The 19,285-nt window shown below is 45.3% G+C and overlaps 1 protein-coding gene across 7 annotated transcripts in view; it reads left to right on the forward strand.

Moving 5' to 3' along the window:
* STOX2 (storkhead box 2) overlaps window positions 1-19,285 on the forward strand; it is a 264,144-nt gene that overhangs the window by 137,242 nt on the left and 107,617 nt on the right. Inside the window, exon 1 of one of the 7 annotated variants that reach the window (XM_072775920.1) lies at window positions 13,177-13,645. The exons of the other annotated variants lie outside the window; for them this stretch is intronic. Within the exon in view, the coding sequence (XP_072632021.1) occupies window positions 13,480-13,645 (166 nt within the window). The 5' untranslated portion in view covers window positions 13,177-13,479. Of the gene's footprint in view, window positions 1-13,176; window positions 13,646-19,285 lie in introns of those variants that run through there. 7 annotated transcript variants of the gene reach the window in all.

Below are 19,285 nucleotides of genomic sequence, written 5' to 3' on the forward strand. Positions count from 1 at the left end.
TTCTTCTTCTTTTTTTTTTTTTTTGGTCTTTAATTGTAACTCCTGCCTCGCTCACCACAGACCTCAGAGACTCAGTAAATTGTAAAGTCCTGTGTAAACAGAAGGCATCCTTTATTATTCCTTAGCTACAAGTGGATTGAGGGAAAACGAAGTAGTTACAATACTAGTTCCTTTACGATCCCCAAATCCACAGTACACATCCATGGCATTTGTTGCACTTCTGCTAGGAAGGGTCTAAAATTAGCACAGCATGGCACACATTTTATTGAGGGCCTCCTTTTGGAAAGGCATGAGACATCCCTGAATAGTACAAGAAAGCTGACCTTGGCTTTAAATTGCAAATAAAGGGACATGTTTGTCCCTTGCTTTATTTTCTTCCATCACAGTATTGCTGTTTCACATTACTTTGTTTATTGTTGTCTCTTCCCATTAGGACGCAGACTCCTTAGTGACCGAACCTTTTGTTCTTATTGCTGTTATTTTGTTATCCCAGAACTTTTTTTTAAAAGATTTTATTTATTTATTCATGAAAGACAGAGAGAGACAGAGAGACAGAGATGCAGGCAGAGGGAGAAGCAGGCTCCATGCAAGGAGCCCGATGTAGGACTCGATCCCGGGACTCTAGGATCACACCTTGGGCCGAAGGCGAGTGCTCAACCACTGAGCCACCCAGGTGTCCCATTTATCCCAGAACTTAAGGCTTTTCTTAGCACATAGCAGGTGCACAGTGCACATTGGTCCCATGAGCAAAATGGTCCTTGGTCTCAAGCAGCATACAAGCCAGAGAGGCAGTTGGAACCTGTGTGCAGTGTTGTGTTATATTACAATGTGGTGAGCGCTGTCATGGAAGCAAAGCAAGGGCTTCTCACTCTGCAAGAGAACAGGAGGGCTGAGGGAGGGAGCAGGTGGGAAGTTTGTCAGAGCACTGACCACAGTTTGAATGTTGAAGGAGGAGTGAGAGTATTCCAGGAGGATAAAGAGGAGATAGGCATCTCAGGCAAGCAGGGCGGCTTCCAAGAAGGTCCAGAGAAGGTTAATGATGCTGCTGGGAGTGGGCATAGGTCAGCCTGCTGTGCACATTGCAGTGAGTGCCCAGGGTGATTTGTTGGGCCATCAGGAGAAAATGCAAGGACTTGTATTCATTTTGCACTTCTAAGTAAAAGCTACAACAGAAATTAAGACTTACAGATTGAGGGCAGGACCTGCACTTGGGTGCGTCAGATGACTGTGTGTCATCTGGGGATGAGTTAGGAGTACATGACGTGGAGGCCATTTCTCTGTAGCTGCATGCTGTGTTTGACTTTTAAAAAATTTTTTAAATTTAAATTCAATTTAGTTAGCATGTAGTGTATTGTTAGTTTCAGGGTTAGAATTTAGTGATTCACCAGTTGCATATAATACCTGGTGTTATATGCTCATCCCATCACGTGCCCTCTGTAATGCCCGTCACCCCATAACCCCATCCCCTCACCCCACCCCCCCACCCCAGCAACCCTCAGTTTGTTCCCTATAGTTAAGAGTCTCTTATAGTTTCCCTCCCTCTCTGTTTTCATCTTGTTTTATTTTTCCTTCCCTTCCCCTATGTTCATCTGTTTTGTTTCTTAAATTCCACATATGAGTGAAATCATATGGTATTAGTCTTTCTGTGATTGACTTATTTCACTTAGTGTAATACCCTCTAGTTTTATCCACATCATTGCAAATGGCAAGATTTCATTTTTTTGATGGCTGAGTAATATTTCAGTGTGTGTGTGTGTGTGTGTGTGTATGCCTCATCTTCTTTGTCCGTTTATCTGTTGACATCGGGGATCTTTCTATATTTTGGCTATTGTGGACATTACTGCTATAAACACTGGGGTGCAGGTGCCCCTTTGAATCATTATTTTTGTATCCTTTGGATAAATACCCAGTAGTGCAATTGCTGCATCACAGGGTAGTTCTATTTTTAACTTTTTGGGGAAGCTACATACTGTTTCCCGAGTGGCTGCACCAGCTTGCATTCCCACCGACTGTCTAAAAGGGTTCCCCTTTCTCCAAAGCTGTGTTTTGCTTTTAGGACATTATTCTCCATTGCAGATTATCTGTGCTCAGAAAGTGGATTTACAGCTCATGTGATCTTCACATTTTGTTATGAGATGAGGAGTAACCATGAGAAGAATTTCTAACAGGCAAAGCCTGCTGGTTATCTTGTGACACAACACTTTAAAGAGTTGTTCAACATAAAGATACAGTGTTTTTCATTATAAGATGATGAGAGCTAACAGTTTTGCTGACCTTTTCGGAGTCCAAGGTTGATACCACTCCTATAATCTGAGGAACCCACCAATACTGTGATTTTAGCTAATCTTTTGTGGTTAGTGAACTATGAGCAGAATGTTTGGGTTCACAGAGACATTGTATCAGTTGTGACTAAAGTCCTGGTGGTGCAGTGGAGAGCTCAGTCTACCTACTGAAGCTTGGCAGTGGAAGCAAAAGTTTCTCACTACCCTGTACACGGGCCCCACATGTACGTGAAAAATTGAAAGATTTATTTAATGAATTGTTAATATTACCAGTCATATCAATCGGGCAATGTTCTGCTTTTTCCTCTCAATCAGTATAGGGGTAAGGTGACTCAAATTTTTCATCCACTCAATTCATTCAGATTGTTTCAGTATGAAGCTTATTAGAACATGTGAAAAAGCCCAGTGTGCATCTGCCTGGGTTTCAGAAAAATATTAGGCCTTTCTAGAGGAAGCCTGTTCTCTGAGAGTATGCCTAGTTGCTCCTGGCCTTGTAGATGGCCGAATTTTGGTGCTATCTTTAATTACTTGAAGCCTTTTGAGTATAACATTAGGTTTTTTAAAAGAATAAATAGAGCTGCAACATGTGCTACTTTGCAAAGACAGTTTTTCAGCATAAGGAGGATTTAAAAAGGTGGTTTCAAAGCTGGTCATAGGGGCTGCACGCTAAAATCATGGTGAACGAGGTTCTTCTAGTTGGCTGAACAATCATGAAAACTCTTCTGATTTTGCTGAAAGTATTTTAAGCATTTTGAAGAGAGACTTGAAGGCTTGATATAAGACCCTCGTGGATACTTTTCCAAAGAAGGGGAGAGAAAAAAAAAAAAACCAAAGAAGGGGAGAGAAGATATTGCTAAATATGTGGCATATTCAGAATAAAAACCAATTCTGAGGTTTACCTTAGGTAACAGAACTTGTTGAACAGAAGTCAACTGCCTCATGATCAGTGTCAAAATCTTCTCAGAGAAGATGGTTAAATAGTTTTATGATTTCCAACTACGGTCATATGTGATGTGGGGCTTCTCTATGCTAGTTAATATAAAGACTGAAATGTATAATCTTTTTATTACTGTATGATCTGATTTTTGCCTTAAACTGTATAATACTGAGCCAAATTACTGATGATCAGTTTCCATTTTTAATTGAAAAGCGTATTTTGAAGTATGTATTAGACAAATAAATTAGGCATATGATTCTATATATCTCATTTTAATTTTTGATATTTAAATTTATAATATAGTCCTATTTCATTAAAGATTTTAGGTTACCCTTCATGTATCTTTGGCAAGTGACACTGGTTTTCTGTTTATGGCCAGCTGCTCCTTCTCCAATGCCTTCATTAGGCCTTTGGGACATAGGAAGGCAGTAGAAAGTGGGAGAAATATGGTGACCACTGGGTGTAGTGTGGGGCATGGGATGGATGGGAGGGAGCTATGAGAGAGAGAAGCATAGTTGATCCCATGTACTTGCTCTATGAAACTGGATGGCTGGGAGTGCCATTCACCATGCCCAGAAATGTATGTCAGAAAGCCAGAGTTTGGGAGAGCGGGGATAAAGATGATTAATTTTGTGTAATGAACAGCTTAAGTTTGATTGTCCATGGAGTATCTGGGGAAAATACCCAGTTTGGCAGTAGGAATAGGGATTTGCAGACTAGGGGAGAGGTCTGATGGTGAGAGTTTGGGGAAAGCTTTCACTTACGGGGGTTAACACTAAGCAGAGGGTGTTGTTGAGCTCAGCTAGGGAGACTGAGAAGGCGAAGAAGAAGCGCTTGGTGATGGGATCCAGAGAACACCAGTGTTCGTGGGCAGAGGAGAATTGAGAGGTAGGATGAGAGAGGATGGTAGGTGGAGAGGGAGATGAAAGAGAGACATGTTTTAAGAGGAGAGAGTGGGCACCGGTACCAAGCAAGAATCCAGATACAGACTAACATCTCCAATGGGTTTTGCAATGGAGAGATTGTCAGTTCTGTTAGCAAGAAGAAAATTGTGCGTGTATAATATTTAGGAATATATAATATTGAAAAGTGTGAGAATAATGGCCAAAATATGTCGCCTAAAATCATAAGTGCTACAAAGTTCAGGAAAGGGGGAGGGTCCAGAAGTAAAATGACTCCCGGGTTTCTGTGTGTGGAATCACCAGTCCATAGACCTTTGAGGGATCTATGATCCTCTCTGGTCTCCTCCTCGCCCATCCTCTTGTAAGGTCTGCAGATTCCAACCTGGCACTGGCTCCTGTCCACACTTCTCCATTTTTCCAGCGAGAACTCAAATTCCAACTCACATCACATCAACCCCACTATTGCAGTAGTCTCCCAGCTGGTCTTTTGGTGCAGGTCTCTTTCTTTTCCAGATAATCCTCCACTCAATGACGGAGTGATTTTTTTTTTTTTTAACAGCATTAAAGAGGTATAATTCAGATACCATAAAATTCACCCATTTTTAAGTGTTTGATATATTTTGATACATTTGTACAACTGTTAGCTGATGCCACAATTCAGTTGTAACAATATTTTCATCACCCTCAAAGGTTTCCTCTTGCCTGTTTACAGCCAGTTCCCACTGGGTTAAATTTATAAATACTATCCAGTTTTGTTTCTCCTTTGCTCAGTATTCATTATGCCCCTTTTCCTTGTGAATTATGCACAGACTAATCACACTAAATCCCAAGCTCTCGCTCCACCAATGGTCCCCATATACCTTTCCACCCCTGTTGTTCACTATTTGCTGCACCTCCCTATCTTCCAACCGGGCAAGACCATCAGGTTCCTCTTTTGATTTCTGACCAGTGTCATAGCTCAGGCTACTTTCTCCAGCGGGTAGAAATGGAGTGTTAGAATGCAGTGTTCGTTAACATACATTTATTTATTCATAATATACATTTAAAGAGCAAAAACTTAAGTGTCTGTAAACTTTAAAAAAAATCTTAATTTTTTTCTCTCAAGCTTGACAAATTCAAACGCATCCTTGAAGGACCCATTTCTCACTGGTAATGTGGTGGCACCTGACCGTGCTGGTTTATTTTGGAGCTTGTTCTGTGCTCAGGGCCTACGATAGATTAGCCTGTTTTCAAAGGTCATGAAGGAGATGTGTGCAACCAGTGTGGACAGGTCAGAAGACCAACTCGCAATAGCTTGTCCTCCTGCAGGAGTGCACTCACAAGGCTGCTTCTTGGCTGTAGCTTTGTTCCATGTACTCTCTTCTTTTTATTCTTAAAATTTTGGTGAAATGCTTAAAATAATTACCATTTTAATTATTGTTGAGTTAGCGGCATTATGTACATTTTTTTTAAAGATTTTATTTATTTATTCGTGAGAGACAGAGAGACAAAGAGAGGCAGAGGGAGAAGCAGGCTCCATGCAGGGAGCCTGATGTGGGACTCAATCCCGGGTCTCCAGGATCGGGCCCTGGGCCAAAGGCAGGCATTAAACCGCTGAGCCACCCAGGGATCCCTATTATGTACATTCTCACTGTGGTGCAGCCATCACCACCATCCTCCTGCAGAACTTTTTCATCTTCCCAAGCTGAAACTCTGTCCTCACTAACTACTCACTCCCTTTCCCCACTGTCCCTAGGCCCTGGCCACTGTGATCGTCCTTTCTGTGCCTATGGATTTGTCTACACTGGGTACTTCATTTAAGTGGAATCATGTAGTCCTTTTGCACCTGGCTTCTTTCACCTCACTCAGTGTCTTCACGGTTCATCCATGTTGTGGCTTGGGCCAGAATGCCATTCTCTTTCAGGCTGAGTACTGTTTCATGGTCTGGACAGGCCACATTCTGCTTGTCCGTTTGTTGATGGACACTTGGGCTCTTTTTACCTTCTCTGGACTCCATTCTTGATCCCAGTAACTTTTCCACTTGAACCAAGTTGTGCTGGGCACCACTGAATGCCTCCGCTCTTGAGTATGCTCTAGGTGAGCTGAGGGTTGTTTTCTTTCTTTTTTGTAAACCGGTGTGTGGATACTGTGTATTTCAACTATGGGACTCTGCTGCAGGAACTGTGTGCTAAGCTGGTAGCAACCCTGGCCCCCACTGGAATCCAGCTCGCTTTGTTAATTTGATACAAAGCTCAGTTCAGAGGTGAACAAACGGGATCTAAAGAGGATTCAGGTTTTTAAAATGCTTTCCTCCCTCAGTGTTCAATAGAAATAATAAAATTGGCTATCTTTTGCTGATGCGCTTTCTGTTTGTTAGCAGTGAACTGGGACATTTGGTATATTTACCTCAAATCCTTGCTACAACCCTTTGAGAGAGATATTATTACTGTCCCAATTGAAAAAACAAATGGAACTCAAAGACTAATGTTTCCAGGCCACCCCCCACCCTCACAAAGATATGAATGCCTGTGTCCTGGGCATCACCATGCCTCCCTGCCCTCTCTTACCTGCCTGTGATCAGTCTGGCCTCGAGATGTGCATCACATCACAATGCTGCCCACCCACTCCATCAGCAGGCCTCCCAAACTCAGGCCCCACTGGAATTACTTCTTTTCAGTGAATCCCTCCATCCCCAAACATCGCTGTCCTTGAGGGTAGCATCACCAACAACCATTACTCATTATGGCCCTGTCAGGAGTGAATGGCAGGTGACAGTGTACCTACGTAGAGAAGAAGAGACATTTGAGGGAGATTTTGGTAGCAGTGGGAAGGAAATACATACATACATTCTCATTATTCTTAGGAGTTCTCTTAACCTTATTTTATCCCATGGCTTTAACACTTCCCAGGGTGTTTTAGCCACCACCAGTCTAGCATCTTCTAAGGGGGGGCCGTAGTGCTGGAGCTTTCTGTTAAAATTGTAGCTAGCAGTTTGGAGCCTGGGTTAAGGAAGACAAAATGTGGACCAAAGTGCCCTGGGGATAAGGCTTTGGTCAGCTACCTTAGTTAGCTGCTTTTGGAGGCCAACATACTCCAGGCCCTATGGATGTGGAAACACACATACACATGAATGTATGAGTGTAGACATGTGTCCCATAAGAAATTCCCCCGTAAGATGTTTCCATCTCACAAACATCTGAAAAAGCTCTGTCCTAGTCCTTCAGGGGAATGTTCTTTCCCAGATTCCATATGGCTTTGTAACCTTGGCCACACAACTACTCAATTTTAAGGTGTGTATATATACTTTTTTTTTTTTTTTGACTAATCAGCTCATTAGTCAAAGTAACCTATTGTTATCATCTGCAAATCACGTTTCAGGAAGAAGCAGAAAAATAAGTTACTATCAGACTCAGAATTCTGATTTTTTTAGGGGTACCTGGGTGGCTGACTCTCGATTTCAGCTCAGGTCACGATCTCAGGATTATGAGATCGAGCCCCATGTTGGGCTCTGCACTGGCCATCCCTGCTTAAGATTCTCTCCCTCCTTCTGCCTTTCTCTTCTCATGGTCTTGCACTCTCTCTCTTTAAAAAAAATAAAATAAATAAAAATAACAAAATATAAAAATTTAAAGAAGGAATTCTGATTTTTATTTAACAAATATTTTAATCATAAAGTTTGATGCATATATCACATAACATGCATAGATACATGAATGCCTAGTTCTGTGCACTGTCCTATTAGTGGGCATCCCTGCATCCCAGGATATTGAGTGCTTAGGAGTTCCTGGATTGAAATTCATCTTTACTAGGCTACAGGGTCCAGGCTCAGACCTGTTACCACTTAGATTTATACTTATGTTCATCTCTTACTCACTGCAACCTTTACCCCAGTGATTTGGTTTCTCCCTGACCTACTACATATTCATTCTATAGTCAGTGTGGGCTTTCTAATGTCTGAGAGGGGCTTTCTGTGCACAGCAAAGATTGTTTACAGATAGTTAGGTCTTTAATTAATGTTCATATACTAGAGATAGAAATTCAAAAAATCAAAAGTTTTCTTTTACTAGAGATACACATTGGAAAAACACAAATGTCTTGCAGTTGTTGGATTCAGTTTGCGCTATGTATAAATTTAAAATAATAAAATAAAAACTGTAACTCTTGGGGAACTTTGAAAAATGCTTGATTAATTCAAATTGATAACTAAAGGCCCTTTATTCAATAATGTGTTCCATTTAGAAACCTGGTTAAGTACATTCCCTTAAAAACTTAAATTGCATTGATCAATTTGTATATTTAATTTTTTTAAATGTTATTTATTCATGAGATAGATAGATAGATAGATAGATAGATAGATAGATAGATAGATAGATAGATAGATGCAGAGACACAGGTAGAGGAAGAAGCAGGATCCATGCAGGGAGCCCGATGTGGGACTCGATCCCGCACAGGATCACGCCCTGGGCTGAAGACGGCACTATACCGCTGAGCCACCCTGGCTGCCCTGTATATTTAATTTTTAAAAAGCACTTAGTATGTCTGACGGGAAAGGGTTCAAACCAAATCTTCCAAATTACTTCCTTGGGCTTCATTAGTCATCAAATAAATACATGCCAGGCATTGCTAGCCACTGGAGATATAGCTGTGAACAAAACAGAGCAATGAACAATGAACAAAACAGAGAAATCCCTTGCCTTCATGGAGTTTATATTCTTACAACTCTTAAGTTCATTAAACTCTTAAAAGCCTAACAAACTGAAGTTTTATTTATTTTAAAAACATTTAATTTATTCATGAGAGACACAGAGAGGCAGAGACATAGGAGGAGGGAGAAGCAGGCTCCATGCAGGGAGCCCGATGCAGAACTCGATCCCAGGACCCCGGGATCACACCCTGAGTCAAAGGCAGATGCTCAACCACTGAACCACCCACATGTCCCACGAACCTGTTTTATTTTTATTTTTTTAAAAGATTTTATTTATTTATGAAAGACACACACACACACACACACACACAGAGGCAGAGACACAGGCAGAGGGAGAAGCAGACTCCATGCAGGGAGCCTGATGTGGGACTCGATCCCAGGTCTCCAGGATCATGTCCTGTGCTGAAGGCAGGCGCTAAACCACTGAGCCACCCGGGCTGCCCTATGAACCTGTTTTAAATGAGAATTTCAAAGTTAAAATTCTTATACCTTTCAACCTAAAACTACAAGCCTAAAATCAATTATATCTTTGAGTTAGAATCACAAAGCAAATGTGTATCTACTTAATCTATAATCTGACACGTAGATACCAAGTGTACAAATGATTCTGAAGCCTGAATTACAAAATTCTAATACTGTAAACTTGATTTGCTTTGTCATTTCTCCATTTATTTCTAAACTTTCTCGTACTGAATACTGGGTTGTGCAGCTGAGCTTCTGTGATGTTCATAACCCAGATACATGATAATCTCATGTAGGTTGAGAGAATGGAAACTAGTAGGACTGGGGATGTACAGGCTGCATATGACCAGAGTGAATGTTTCCATAGGACAGAGGGACACACTAGGTCTGATTTTAACAGTGACTAGAGGAACAGGGGACCCCGCATGCACTTGCATCAGACAAGATTGGTGACATAATATGCTCTGAGTTGGATTCAAACGTTAACTTCATAACCTTTTTTGATGTCATCATCCGATTTGGATGGCTAAATTACTTACCTGTCCCTACCTCTCCTACTTTACTATCTGATTCCATTCAGCTAACCCAACCTATTCTGAATCTTCTGTGCCTGGCTATTTGGCCTTGCCTCCAAGGGTGCTCTGTTTATGTACACTGGACCATGCCACTCCCCCAGCATGCAGAGGTGGCCGAGTGTAGCTTTCCTCTCCCAAATCTCCATCAATCCACCCCATTTTTTTTTTTCATACAAACAATGAATATATGCTCAGTTTTAAGTCAAGGGCAATTCAAGCTTGCTCTCCCGAAAATTCCTGGCTGACCCCTCCCTTCAAACAGACTCTCTCTGCTGAGCCCCTTCTATATAGAAATTCTAAAACTATCATTGCTTTTTTTGCTTAAAACCCTTCAGCAGTTCACACTGCACTTGGAATAGAAGACAAAACCCATAATGCAGCTTGCAAGTCCTTGCATGATCTGGCTCTCGCCTTCCTCCATGACCTCATCACACGCCTTTCTCTTATGCTCCAATTTCAGCCACACTGGCCGCCTTTAACTTCTTCCAACAGAAGCTGCACTTCTTTCCTACCTCAGGTCCTTTGCATGTACCGTTCCCACTTTCTGAAACACCATTTTCCCTACTCTCTGCTTGCATGACCCCCTCATCCCATAGGTCTCAGATGAGATGTCATTTTCTCATAGAGGTTATTGTTCTTCATAGAACTTGCACACTTTGTGCATTTATTTGCTTACTACCTAGACCATAAGCTGTGTGGGGCCATGTGTGGTGTTCAGTGTGTCCAGCACCCATCACAGTGCTGGCACATTCTAGATAGTGATTATTTGCTGAATGAGTAAATACCACAGTTGCCACAGCAATCACCATTAGCCTTCAGTCCTAACTGTTATAATCATTCATATCACCACTTTTGGCTCATGGGAGGTACTGAGTAATTGTCTTGAATTCGATTGAGATCTCTAAATGTCAATAGCTCGCACATTCCTTAATACAGTTATTTTAGATTACCTTAGTTCTCGACACAGGTAGTCTTGTATAGCTTCTAAAGCTGTGGTCTTTGTGTTCTTAGAAGATCTCTTAGAGTAAGGAAGACATACTAGCAAAATGTGCATTTTGTGGGACTTTCCTAATTTTTTGAAAAATGTCACTGAACATTAGCTAATTGGCTTCCAGTTAGTACTAAATTTTGATTAGTGTAAATATAAGTTCCACATGATACTTAGTGATTTTATTTGTTTGCTTGTTTACCCCCCAGCATCCCAAGAGATGGATGAGTTTTGCTGGCCCCAGGTCACAGAGGGTAGCCTTAAGTTACTGAAGGGAAGCTCTAGTTCTAGATTATCTAAGGCTTGTGGCTTAAACTCAGCCCCTTACGGGTAGTTCTACAAGAACCTTGCTGTCCACCCTCCCACCGTCCAAAGAATTCAATCCTCGGAATAGCACCGAATTGCTCTAGAACTCTTAACCATTTAGAGCCTGCTGTTGGTCTCCTTCCTTTTCTTTCTTTTCTCTTCTTTCTCTTTTTCTTTCTTCTTTCTTTCTTTCTTTCTTTCTTTCTTTCTTAACTTCCTTCCTTCCTTTCTTTTTCTCTTTTCTTTCTTTTTTTCTTTCTCTCTTTCTTCCTTCTTTCTTTCTCTTTCTTTCTTTTCTTTCTTTCTTTCTTCCTTTCCTTTCCTTTCCTTTCCTTTCCTTTCCTTTCCTTTCCTTTCCTTTCCTTTTTTCCTTTCCTTTCCTTTCCTTTCCTTTCCTTTCCTTTCCTTTCCTTTCCTTTCCTTTCCTTTCCTTTTCTTTCTTTCCCTCCCTCCCTCCCTCCCTCCCTCCCTCCCTCCCTCCCTCCCTCCCTTCTTTCCTTCCTTCCTTCTTTCTTTCTTTTCTTTCTTTCTTCTCTTTTCTTCTCTTTCCTGCCTGGTAAGATCATAGCCCCAACAAAGATTTCATATCCTTGCCTCTGCACCTTGCCACCTGCGGCTACGAAACAACAGCATTTAAAAAGAAATGATTTTGAACGTCGCATCGTTAGTAATTCATTTAAAAGCGCAAAAACAAAATAAAATCTAATGCTGAGAAAGAAAAAAAAAATCAGGTTTATTTTTGTTTGTAACCAGCCCAGCATTTTTGGAAACCCACATGTGGGGTATGCATGAGCGTTTGGAAAAAACCCAAAACACCCGGCAGCAGCACGGCGTGGTCGGGGCTCGCAGCACGGGCGCCGCGCGTCTGTAACTCGGCGTGACCTCGGCGTCCCGGGCCCGCGCTCGGCCGGCGCCCCCCGCGCCCCGCGCCCCGCGCCCCGCGCCCCCGCGCCCCGCCCGCGCCGCGCGCTGTCGTCCCCTAGCGATTGGTGGCGGGCCCGGGCGCAGCCTGCAGAGCCGCGCGGGCTAGAGGACCTGCGTGCGGGTTAGCGGGCGGCTGGTGACTCCCACGGGGCGGCGGCGGACGGAGAGGACGAGCGGCCGCGTGCACCGGGAGCCCCCGTGGCGCCCCCGTGGCGCCCCCTCCTCCTCTCGCCGCTCGGGGCGTGGGCGCAGGTGGGCCAGACGGGGCGCCGCAGGGCTCCCTGCCCCCGCCGGGGGGTCCCCGCGCGCCCTGCGAGGGGGAGGGGCCACCCCGAACCGGGGTAAATCCCGGAGCGCGGGCTCCAGGCTGGGGCCCGGCCGAGGCCCGCGCCGCCGCGGGGTGTTGCGCCCGGAGAGAGCGAGAGGCCGGCGGGAGCGGTGCTCCGACTCCAGGCAGCGCGGCGAGGAGCCCGGGACTGGCGGGCCCGGCATCGTGGGCAGCCACGGCTCCCGACGCGCCCGGGCCATGAGTGGGAGCCTGCCTGTGTAGGGGGCGCGGGCGTGTCGGCGGGCGCGCGCACACACACTCACACGCGCGCACACCGCCCTGAGCCTCGGGGCAGGGAGACTGACGCGGCGCTGCGGCTGCGAGGACGCCCGGCGCTTCCTGGGTTGCGCGGAGCCCGGCGGCCGCAGCTGCCGCCCGCAGAGCCCCCCGGAGCCCCCGGAGCCCCCGGAGCCCCCGGAGCCCGTGCGCAGCCGCCCGCGTCCGAGCCTGTGATGAAGGCTGCCTCCCAGGGACTGCAGGGGAGGCCGAGCCAGCCCGCGCCGGGGACTGCGGGCCGCGCGGCCGGCGGGCCCCCGGGGACACGACGCGGACGCTGTCAAGCCCACGCCTCGCCCTGAGCCGCGGGCCGCCGGGTGCGGAGGGGCGCCCGGCCCCGGGTCCGCCCCGGAGGCCTCGGCTCCCTCGTTTGTTTGGGTCTTTTGTGCCGTGGCTCACAGGCGGCTAAGCACTCCTGCGCTGAATCGGGCCATTGTCTGCGCTCCCATTGCCCTCACGCTGCAAGTCTCGGCGCCCCCACCCCGCCCGCCCCCTCCCCGCCTCCTCCCGGCCGGGGAGCCTCCGAACGTGCCTTCCCCCCCCGGAATCTGGAAGCTATAAGCCGGGCGGATTGCAAATGAAGTGTAATGCATTGTGGGACGTGTGTAAAATCGGAGCCGTCGCCGTGGGGGGGTGTGGGGGCGTGGGGAGGGCCGGACCCGCCGCTGGCGGTGTAGACGCCGACGAGGAGGGGCTGGGGAAAATGTGCGCAGAGTCCGCCCGGGTCGTGCCCGCCGTAGACGGATGAAGCCGCAGCGCGCTGCGCCCCGGCGCTGAGGCCCCCAGGACCGGGCGGCAGGTCGCGCTCCCCCACCATGAAGAAGACCCGGAGCACAACCCTGCGGCGCGCCTGGCCTAGCTCGGATTTCTCGGACCGGGCCTCGGACCGCATGAGGTCCCGCAGCGAGAAGGACTACCGCCTGCACAAGCGCTTCCCCGCGGCCTTCGCGCCCCAGGCTTCGCGGGGCTACATGACATCAGGTGGGTGCCCGCGTCTCTAACCCGGGCCGGGCCGCCGCCGCCGCCGCCGCCGCCGGGGCGCTTCGGGGGCAGGGCGGCCGGGGATGGATGCGGTAAGTTATGGGGAAAGCAGGAAAAAATTAGCTCGCATCCACCATTTTGTAGGTCCGCGGGATCCACAGCAGGCCCTCTCAATATGGGGTTTGCGAGCTATTAGGTAAAATAAGGGAGGGGGGCGAGCCGGGCGTCTGGGCTGCAGGAGATAGATGACTGCAAGCGCCTTGCGAGGCCGCCGCCTGGAGCTTTGGGCAGGAGCCTGCGTCCGGGGCTGCCTGCAGTACCCGAGCTGGCCGGCTCCTGCATTGTGGCCAGTCGTCCTGGTGGGCATGGAAACGCCCCCCCCTTCCCCCCCCCCCCCCACCTTTCTGCAAAGGGAACAGGTTCCATGCACCGTTCCGGATGGTCTGAGGCAGGGAAGAGCCGCACGGACCTCGCAGGCTCGTCGGATCCGCTCGCAGAGAACTCTGCTGGAGCTCATTGAATGCATTCTGTGGGGTTATGGTGTGTATGCGGATCCAACGCTCACATGATTCGGTGTGGGGTTTAACATATGTTGCTTCGAATCAGGTTGTATGGAAAGAATGGAGGCTGTGTTTGCATGTCAGGCAGGAAGGACGAACAAAAACGGTAAATGGAAACTGGAGGCTTCGGGAAAGGTTTCATCCCCGTGAAACGCAGGGCTGCTAAAAAGGCATTTCGGAAAGAGCCAGTTCCCTTTGGCAGCACAGCGGGATGGCTTCGGTTGTGACTCAGGAACCCAGGGGATAACATACTGGAGGAAATGCCCAGGGAGGAAAAGCCTGGAACTCTTCCCTCGTTCTCTCCTTCCTTAGCATGCAGTGATGTGTGAGACATGCGTTTTTGTGAGGTTTTTCATTTTGAAAGAATTGATTTTTCGACTGAACACACTGCGATGCAAGAGCTGAGATTACACTGGAAACCACATACTAGTCTACATCATCCCCAGCCCTGTCTTAACTGGTGAGATTGCTTGAAGCTTGCGGTTGGTGCTCACAGTGTAGCTCTACTATCTTTCCCCTAAAACAGCAAGTTGTTATGATTTTTTTTTTCCTTTTAAACTGGGGCCAGTATCTCATGCTTTAAAAATGTCCTGTGACCACATTTCCCTAAATGTAAAACCTAAATAAAATAACCATCCTTTTTATTGCAAAATCTGCCCACAGAAGGATGTTGTACTATTTTGGCAATAAGGCTCCCTTGATTTTCTCTTTCACGAAAAGCCAGATTTGCAAAGTGACAAGTGCAGTTTATACGTTAGTAACGTCAGTCAGTCCCGGCTACGGTTGCTACATTCTTCAGACTTGTGATAGTAGATTTTAAGACACACCTAAATGGAAATCTAACCTCAAAACACATATGTACATAAACGCATGTCTGAGCTGAGTGTTTAGATAATCCCCAGGTTTCAAATGGTTTGAATGTCTTCATTCCACACTGAATGGTTCCCCTCTTTTTAATGCCTCTTCAAGAACCAGTACTGACACCAGGTGTGAAGCTGTAGGAGGGCAGGTGGCCATAATTTCTTCAACAAACCTGTGAGATTCAGGCATAGTGATCTCAGGCATAGTCTCATGGAGCCTCTTTTTATCCGTCTCTGGCATAGGTTCGTTATGATCACATTTTCATTATTTGCTAATGCACCCACTTCTCTGCTACACTGCCAGTTCTGCAAGGTGTTTTTTGAGGGCTCGGGGAAGAGACTGATAATTTTATTTGGTTCCCTTTTCTTATTTCATTGCTTGACCTGCAAATGACCAGCTGTTCTTACAGTGTTATTGAGAGATGAGCTCTTTCGGGTTGATGGTTTGCTATGCAGGTTTAATGTTAGGCACCTACCTAGAAGAGAAACCCCAGAGGTGGGGGAAAGAGAGCTGTGTCATTCATTCAGCATTTTCTGGAGTATCCCCTGAGAGCAAAGTGCCTTGCTAGATTCTCATGGGGCTGAAGGGTTGGCTATAATGTGGTTTGCTCAGGGACAGTGGGCTATTATTTATTCATCATTCTAAATGCTAGCTAAAACATGTAATAAAAGGTATTGGTGTTAATGGAAGGAGATAGTAAATATTAAGACGGACGCCTACCATGGACACTGTGAGAATAGATGGAATCGCTCATGTGCATCTTTTGTGTGTGTGGGTGTGGGTGTGGGTGTGAGGGGGTATCTTATCAATTTCCTTTTCAAATAGGCTCTTTTCCAAATATGAGCCTTGATAGGAATAGATGGTGTATTGAAACATGCAGAGATCATTTACAGGAAGTTCTCTTCCTCTTAAGAAATGTAAAGGAAATCCACTTGTATCAAGTTAGTGACTCTGGATACAAACAGAGCCTTTGTCACATAGAATGGAATAGAAAATGAAGCAGCTGAGAAACACACGAGTCTTTTCATATTTCTTCTTTCTGTTTGTCCAGTCTTTTGGTATAATAACTACTGGTATTATCATAATTCGCTTTCAGTGAAAAGGGTTTTTCTCATACTGAGTTCAAAGGACAAGATAAGTTACTGAGTTATTTAAAACAAGGAACTCTAACTTCAGTTGAGACTCTTTTTAGAAATCCACCTTCCCCCCCTACAACTATTTGTAAAAAATATGGGGTGAACATCACGTTAAAAAATAAAAAAACTTTGGGGAAGGGGAGAGAAAGAGAGAGAGATCCTTGGAAATTTTAAGAGCTGTTGTTTTGGCCCGGCATACCTGTCACACAGTAGATACTTGAAGTTGAACTCTGTTTATTAAAGCAGAATTGTAGGCATTCCATAATAGCTTTCTAATGAGACAGCACCATTTCAAACAGCCTTCTCTCCACTAATAAGTAATTACCAGTTTGAAATGTGATTTATAGCAATAGGCTTGACATTTAGCCTGGGCTTTTTCATATAGCTTCAGGATAAACTACACTTAAACTCAAGAGGCTCGAAAAGGCGCATATAAAACTTAAAAGAGATCCTGTGGAAACACAGTTCAATAGAGAATTCTGAAACTTTCACTCTTGAAAACCAGGTCTTTTATGACGGTGTAAGCTCCCAATTCATGCTACCAAATCTAAAATAACCCTAGGAATTCACAGGCCTTCTCCTGGCAACCAGCAAGTTCACAGGCCATGAGATGAGTTCATTGTTCATCTTGAATATTAATTTCCCAATGGTAGTTTCTGGGCAAGAAAAGGGGGAAAATCTTGCCTTTTGTTCAAATCAGGATGAATAACTCAATGTGCATGCATTATCTGAAGAAGAAAAGAGGTGAGATCAAATGGATGTGGGATCATTCTTCTGGATTTTCTAAAACTGGAAATTCTAAAACTGGAAATTATGATATCAATTAACTAGAGATAAAAGTAAATCCTCCCCCTTCCCCAAAGAGGGAAATATCTGTGTAATTCCTAGTGCTTTACATATGAAAACATGCTCACGTACCTCCATGAAATAATTTTCAAGGCGCCAAAGCTTTTGTTGGTGAAGCTGTTAGGGCCCTGTCAACTGTGTGACCTGTGACCTCGTCACACAAATGATGCTACTCACTGTGTTTTCTTCACTCTCTTCTTCCCCCAGCCCTGGACATGTGTGCTTCTGGGTGTTGCATGTGTAATGCCACCACATTTGGGGGCCTTCTGTTGATCAGAATCAGAAACTAGTATTTCCACTAGAAAGGTTCTACAGAGCATGTTCTTAATGTGAGACACCCCCAAAGTCATGGCACTTTAAGTCTGGTACTTGTCATAATAGAGAACAAGAGAGTAGACAGTTTTATTTTTTAATTTAATTTTTTAGAGATTGTATTTATTTATTCACGAGAGACACACAGAGAGAGAGGCAGAGACGTAGGCAGAGGGAGACGCAGGCTCCCTGTGGGGAGCCTGATGTGGGACTTGATCCCAGGACTTCGGGATCACAACCTGCAGTGAAGGCAGACGCTCCACCAACGAGCTGAGCCCCCCAGGCGTCCCAAAAGAGTAGACAGTTTTAATACAATGGCTTTAAAGGATTTGAGAAGATAAGTCAAAAGCCCCAAATTGACATCTTTTAAAGAAATTTAAAGCAATTTTTCTCTGCCCACCTAACTAATACCATCAGTGGGGAAGAATGACCAGCACACTGCCTGGATGGGTTTATTAGTTTTCATTTTATAGAAATGAATTCTGGGGCACAGCTGATTGTGTGTCCCAGTTCCTTATGTTCTGTTATTTTAAGAGACGTGAGAGTTTTCTGGGAGTGGAGGATGGACACTCGGGGTTCTAATCTGGGCCTGCCACCAACCAGCTGTGTCCCTGGCGAGTAACATGACCTCCCTCCCGTCTGTGACGGGTCCTTCTGGTCCCCACTTCCATTACAGAATCGGGCCCTGCAGTGACTCTGTAATGAGCCATCCCAGGACTTCTGAGCACTTACACAGAAATCGTTAGAAATGACCTTTGCCCTTTCTACTTATTGGAGTCATGTGCTTCCCTGTACGTGGGGTATGTGGGAATAGTGCTCATTTTGCAATAGAATCCCTGTTTCCTGCCATCCCCAAGCATTGCATTAAGTATGTGCAGGGCTTATCCTGGCGCTCAGAGTAATGGGGGTGGTGGTGGTGGACGAGGCTATAATCATATGCAAGTTTCAATAAACAGCATCCTGTCGCCTCCTTTCCCGTCTTTGCAGAGATCCATTTTCAGCCAGCTACTCCAACTGTGTTTTAATTTGAAACTACCTGTGTTGACTCCTTTCATCAGGCAAGTAGAAGTGAGGAATATTACACTTGGTGGTGAATGACTTTATTCTTTATTTCCCAGGAGAACATGAATGCGCTTACAAAAGGTCACCTCTCTTGGTATTTCAATATCTTTTACACTCTTGCGAACGTTTTTATTTGAAAAAAGGAATATGAGTATATTGTATAAAAGCCTTAGCATTTTTGCACGCCCAGAGCAATCCTGGCTTAAATTCCCTGTGCCCCAGAGAGTTAGGGCAGTTCAGACAATAGCATGTTCTTTGGTACAACGACTGCTTATGCTGAGTGCAGTTATAACCAAGAAACAAAATCTGGTTAGATCCCCGCTGGTGGGATAATATGCTGACTTCTGAATTTAGGGCAGGCTTTTTGCAGATCAGTCATGGAGACTGTGTTGGAGGCTAATCCGTAAGGTGTAAAGTAGAGGTTCTTGTAGTTTGTAGGAATGTAGGCGATAGTCAACCCTAAATTAATCGTAGCCACAGTAATACCAGAAAGAAATGGCATGGGTAATTTTTTCAGTAGATAGTAAACTTTTCCTTAAGTAGCTAATCCCTAGACTATTTTTATGTGACATTGGAATGTACAACCAACCAGTTGGTCAGAAAATCCAGTTTCTACCACCTAAGTATTTCTAAAATCTGCTCTTCCTTCTTCATCTGTGTTGTTTAAATCTTCTTCTGTTCTATTATAGTATCTTCCAATCCAGTTCATCCACCCCGGGTCCCCAGAGGATTTGTGTTTTGTGTTACAGTTACATTAGTTCTCTTTGCACTGTTTCTCAGGCCTGTGGACAGAGTCATTCCTAGACCAAGGCTCTTCATGGCATGACCTCCCCCACCTTTTCCACCTCTTCTTCCTGTGTGTT

Source organism: Canis lupus, chromosome 15 (genome assembly GCF_048164855.1).
Source record: "Canis lupus baileyi chromosome 15, mCanLup2.hap1, whole genome shotgun sequence".
Lineage (NCBI taxonomy): Eukaryota > Metazoa > Chordata > Mammalia > Carnivora > Canidae > Canis > Canis lupus.